General features: G+C 41.2%; 1 protein-coding gene across 1 annotated transcript in view; it reads right to left on the bottom strand.

Moving 5' to 3' along the window:
• RGL1 (ral guanine nucleotide dissociation stimulator like 1) overlaps positions 1-6,000 on the bottom strand; it is an 84,636-nt gene that overhangs the window by 22,601 nt on the left and 56,035 nt on the right. Inside the window, exons 5-7 of the mRNA XM_009275834.2 lie at positions 5,008-5,192; positions 1,036-1,160; positions 122-337 (exon numbers count right to left, since the gene is read on the bottom strand). Of these exons, the coding sequence (XP_009274109.1) occupies positions 122-337; positions 1,036-1,160; positions 5,008-5,192 (526 nt within the window). The remainder of the gene's footprint in view (positions 1-121; positions 338-1,035; positions 1,161-5,007; positions 5,193-6,000) is intronic.

The raw sequence follows: 6,000 nt of genomic DNA on the forward strand, positions 1-6,000 counted from the left end.
TTAGAGCTAAGATGTTCACTGGCCTGGGACCAATGCATACAACCCCTTTCTCCCCTCCGAACTCCCTCACTCCAAGGCACCCACACAAAGAACATTAAACAGTCTAGAATAAATGCTTTACATGTGCAATATGAATCCACTTCTCAATGATCTTGGCTCTGTGCTGTGTTTTGAGTTCTTTGCTCTTCAGGATAGTGCTGACAACACATTTGGTAACTGCATTGAACTGAGAGATGGTGGCTCTGATGGTAGGTGCCAGGTGCTTGTTTTCTTTCTTATCCCTTCGAGACCAGATACATCCCAAACAGTGGTAGGGCACAACTTTCTTGAAGAGTTGCTAGAGTGAAATAGAGGTGTCTAAGTCAGCAGGATTCTCCTAGATCTCTATTGTCCACAAGAAGAAATGCATGCATACAGTACAAATTGGATCTAAATCTAATATGGTATTAAAAGGTAATTTTTTTTTCCTCTTAGTTTAAAATACACACTTTGGCATACTCTTTATAGGCTTGATGCCCTAAGAGAATTGTCAGCTAAATAGTCCCGGGAAAATAAGAGACACCTTTATATCTGTTGCATAACAAAGGAGAAATTCTTTTATATAACGATGTTTTGAAGGAGGTTGATACAGAGAAACCAAATCAGAGCACTACAGTTAAGAGTACCTATACATCTTTAGGACAGGTAGCAATATAGTCAAAATGTGCTATTTCTCAGGTGTCAAATATTAAACTTTGCAAAAAAGGCTACACAGTATACATTCACACTTTAAAAAAAAAAAAAACAAACAAACCAAAACCCTTCAGAATGACTGGAGGAAAAAGCCCAATGAACAAAGCAAGTTTTTCAGAATGACTGAAGGAAAAAGCCCAATGAACAAAGCAAGTTTGGATAACCAAGCAGAGCTGTGTTCTGTGTCCCAACAACAGACCTGTTCTGGAACACTATACTCATATTGGCATAACTTAAAAAAAAATTTTATAAGCCCAGCACTATTTCTCCTAGCCTTTCAAGTAGTACATATACTCTACATACTGCATCCATGTATGTCAACTGTTCTGCCACAAGGTCTTCTTGGAAAAAAGAGAGTTCTTCTGGACTGCTGATCTCCAGTTCCTCTTCATCATATAGGTTACAGGGGGAAGTGTTATGGAACCCATCTGTCCAGGATGGAAAACATGACTCAGTAAATTTATACAGCAAACAGTGAATCAAAGCAGATGTTTGTTTATTTTAAAACATCACTGTATATATTATAGCAGAATACCCAAAGGGTCCTGCCTGATGTAATGGCCCCGCTGTGCTGCATATTTTATTGAGAAAGATGATGTACTCGGCACTGGTGAGGCCGCACCTCGAATACTGTGTTCAGTTTTGGGCCCCTCACTACAAGAAGGACGTTGAGGTGCTGGAGCGTGTCCAGAGAAGGGCAACGAGGCTGGTGAGGGGTCTGGAGAACAAGTCTTATGAGGAGCGGCTGAGGGAACGGGGACTGTTTAGCCTGGAGAAAAGGAGGCTGAGGGGAGACCTCATCGCTCTCTACAGCTACCTGAAAGGAGGTTGTAGCGAGGTGGGTGTCGGTCTCTTCTCCCAAGTAACTAGCGATAGGATGAGAGGAAATGGCCTCCAGTTGCGCCAGGGGAGGTTTAGATTGAACGTGAGGAAAAATTTCCTTACTGAAAGAGTGGTTAAACATTGGAACAGGCTGCCCAGGGAAGTGGTGGAGTCCCCATCCCTGGAGGTATTTAAAAGACGAGTAGATGAGGCACTTAGGGACATGGTTTAGTGGGTGGTGGTGTTGGGTCGACGGTTGGACTCGATGATCTTGGAGGTCTTTTCCAACCTCAATGATTCTATGATTCTATGATCAGAAGATTAAATTGGCAAAGAAAAGGTGGCAGAAAAAGAAACAGAGTTAGAGAGAATTGAGCCATTCAGGGTCTCTTAGCTGAGAAGTGGCTTAACCCATTCACTAACCATTCTTCTGAAAGAAAAAACATCACCACCACCCCAACAAAATTTCCTTATTAACATTGCAGAACTCTGTTAATCTACTTTTCAGCATTTATACATTTTGTAATCTGAAAAAAAAAAAAAATCAAACTGCAAAGGGACAAGACCGTAGTTATATCCCCAAAATATTGCATTAGGAATGCTCTTATATCCAGATTTCGTCTCCCATGTGTGGAACTAAAAGGAGATATCATATTTTCTTGGCATCATTTGTGCCCTCACAGGGCTACTTGGACTACACTGAAGAGAGTTTATTCCAGCATCCCTCACCTTCCCTCTCTGGGAATTTTTCCCAGAAAAGGGAATACAGTGAGCACCTACAGCATTCAGCTGAATGCTTCTTCTAAATTTGCACTGGGCAGCAGTGAAGAGGTGAGAGAGGAGAGCTGTCCTCATCAAGGGACCCGATCCAGTACAGAAGGGAGAGGATTTCACAGATGTTCCCATGTCACTTTTAGGCTCCCACACGTTGGGAACAAAGCCACATTAAAACACAAAGAAATATGCCCTTGTTTCCCATGGTAAAGGAAGTCAAACAGAAAATCCCTGAGAATAAATCCTCTTCCTAATCCCTTTTACTGTAAGGCGACAGTAACTCCAAAAGAAGGGAGGAAAAAAAATGGACTTGTTGAAGACTAACAACAAAAGTACTGAGTTTACTACTAGTGAGATTTCATTAACAAAAACAAGCAGTGCATTTCAGAGTATGTTATGCAATACTTCATATCCAATTAAAGCAGAACAGGCATTAAAGCAACAAAAGCAGATAAAGTGATACTTCATCATTGTTTTTCAAAATACTTTTTTTTTTCCTTTCTTCATTAATTAGCAAAACCTAATCATCAATGTAAATTGCTACAGTTTTGATGTAACAAATTATAACTACAGGCTGTATCCAGATTTCCATCTGTACATTCCAATTGCACAATTTATTGACAGAGCTAAATGCGATAAATGGAGAACTCTGTTCCAGCATTATTTTTCTGTGGCTGTTTTGTAACAATACGCTTAATTACATGGACTTCTACTGAACTGTTACAAGAGTCACACTTTTATCTCTCTCTTTTTGGCTATGTAACTCCTCATTTTCCTTTTAGCTCTTGAAAGTCAACTGAAGATCCTCATCACTGAGTTGCAGCCCTACTCAAAACCTCACAGCACCCTTAAAATCAGGTCCTGGAGTGCAACCCTAGATTTTCCTTTTCTTTTTTCATGCCTCTTTTTCTCCTTTCTCTCTCACCTTCATAAATGTGTAACCAGTCTTCTCCCTACTCCCCAAGAAGCTGAAATCCCCTTGTACTCAAGTATCTCATCATTTTCAAATCACTCTGATCCATTTAGCTCTCTCAAAGCCCAACTGCCCTCTTGACTTCAGTGAGAGCAACCACACGCCCCTTCTGAATTTGCAGTCTCTGACTCACCTTGCTTTGTATTGCTCAAGCTGCAAGAATTGAGGCCAGGAACAGCTTTTATTATCTATGTATCTGGTACTACAATCTAATCTACTGGCATGGCTGATGGCAGCACTGAATAGAGGTCTGATTACACAAATCAAACTGTAGGATTAGGACCAAAAGTTGTAAATTCATAGCACAATGTGAATGCTTTAGAACAATAATTATCAGCAAGTCCTGATTGCCAGCAACACATTAAGAGTTCTGAAAGCAATCTCTGAAATGAACAAAGATGGAGCTCTGATAAAGTAAGTGACAACTCTCAAACTCTTCTCTGCAGACCCCGCAGGTTAATTGCGTTCTCCTCCTCTTATTTTATTCTAATTAACAGCCTCTATTCTGCCACAATTTGGAAAATGTTATCATTCAAATTGACCCGTCTATAACTCAGAAAAGAACCTTTTCAACTGTTACTTGAGGAAACAAATGCAGAAGCAGGGCTGCTGGGAACTTCTGTTCGCTTTGAACAACACATGAACCCAAATATAGCTCTTGTGAGCTTGCTTTGTTTGACCTGTGGGAACCAAACCCAGGAAAGGACATCAATAGGCACATATTAGCAATCCTGTTCACTTACCTGTGTTCAATAAGGAAAACGCTTGGGCTCTGTGCGGTACTCCTTTTTATGTACATGTTAATGACCAAGTTAATTTGGCATTTCACAGTATTATGCATTGACATGGTATTTCTGGAACATCCGGCAGACATGACTTTATGGGATGAAATGTTTTTTTTCCCTGTCATTTCCTTTATCCTTTATTACACGAATTATTCCCTCTCCCCCCTCTACCAAAGCTGGAAATTGATTCTAGTTCTCATTCACACACTATGTGAGCTCCTATGACTTTTCAGCTTATGCCACAGGAAGCTTTCTGACCAGGATAAGGGTATGTGTCAGGCTTGACGCTGCACACAGCATATTTGTGTTACTACAGTTCACTATTGTTTCAGTAGATTGTGACCCCCAATAACGTAAGTTTTTCCTCTGTCCTTGGATACCAGTAGCCGGCCACTCAAATAGGAAAAAACAGCCACAGACACTTCCTTTGACATGATGGTAACTAGGAAGAAAAGCTTCATGACAACAAGGCTTTGTGACTCAAGCTGTATTTTGTCACAGCTCTGTATTTTCCTTTTTGTTGGTTTGGACTTTTCTTGGGGGAGGGGGGGGTTGAAATGAGAAGACCAGCTAAAGAGCAGCTGTGTGTTTTAACTCAATGACATGGGAAGTGCGCTGACAATTAACCACTTAGCTGCTGCAGCAATCTCAAAGCTTTGGCTAAATATTAGAGAAGTGCTGGATTTCCCAATCCACTGCAGAATGAACAGGCACAGGCACCTACACTGTATGACTATTTCATCCTGCACAGAACCTGCAGCCTCATATATTTTTTTTAAAAAAAGAAACAAGAAGAAAGTCACTGGTGAGCCTCACAATATTGTCAATTAGCCTGAGAGTTGATGAAATATACTCCACATAAATCTCTGTGGTACCATACAGTCTGGGAGAACAGAAAGACAGAAAGGAAAGGTAACTTACCATCATTTTCCACTTCTTGGTTCTGGAACTGCTCCAAGAGGTTCTGTGCCCTCCTCTCTGGGTCAGAGCCGGGTATATTCCTCTTCAGGTAATCCAGCAACTTCAGCAAACACGGGTAGTTGGGTGGCTCTCTGAAATCCTCAGAGCACTGATCAAGCCAGGCTCGTAAGATTGATGCTATTGCACTAAGAGCAAATACACAGAGAACATACTGGTTGTATACAGCATGTATTGATGCAATTGTATGTATCTGTATCTAATATAACAATAAAAACACTGAGATATTCATACCCCATGTGAAGGCAGTATGAAGACTTTTTGAACAAAGAATTTAATTTGTTCTTTTTATACATGGAATCTTACTAAGATATCACTCTGATTTTGCCAGGGACTTCAGTGAAGTTGCTCCTGATTTGCAGTCCTACAAGTGGATCCAGTTATAGCCCCAAAATACAAACTAATAAAGAATCCAATCCATTTAAACCATATTGAGACCCTTCTATTAAATTCAGGACATCAAATAATGATAGATAAAGCAATTAAGATAATAAAATAGAATAATTTCAGTTGGAAGGGACCTACAACGATCAGCTAGTCCAACTGCCTGACCACTTCAGGGCCGACCAAAAGTTAAAGCATGTTGTTAAGGGCATTGTACAAATGCCTCTTAAACACTGACAGGCTTGGGGCATCGATCACCTCTCTAGGAAGCCTGTTCCAGTGTTTGACCACCCTCTCGCTGAAGAAATGCTTCCTAATGTCCAGTCTAAACCTCCTCTGGCGCAGCTTTGAACCGTTCCCATGCATCCTGGCACTGGATCCCAGGGAGAAGAGATCAGCACCTCCCTCTCCTCTTCCCCTCCTCAGGAAGCTGTAGAGAGCAATGAGGTCACCCCTCAGCCTCCTTCTCGCCAAACTAGACAAGCCCAAAGTCCTCAGCCGCTCCTCATAGGACATGCCTTCCAGCCCTTTCATCAGCTTTGTTGCCCTCCT

Source organism: Aptenodytes forsteri, unplaced genomic scaffold, assembly GCF_000699145.1.
Source record: "Aptenodytes forsteri isolate BGI_AS27 unplaced genomic scaffold, ASM69914v1 Scaffold289, whole genome shotgun sequence".
Classification (NCBI taxonomy): Eukaryota; Metazoa; Chordata; class Aves; order Sphenisciformes; family Spheniscidae; genus Aptenodytes; species Aptenodytes forsteri.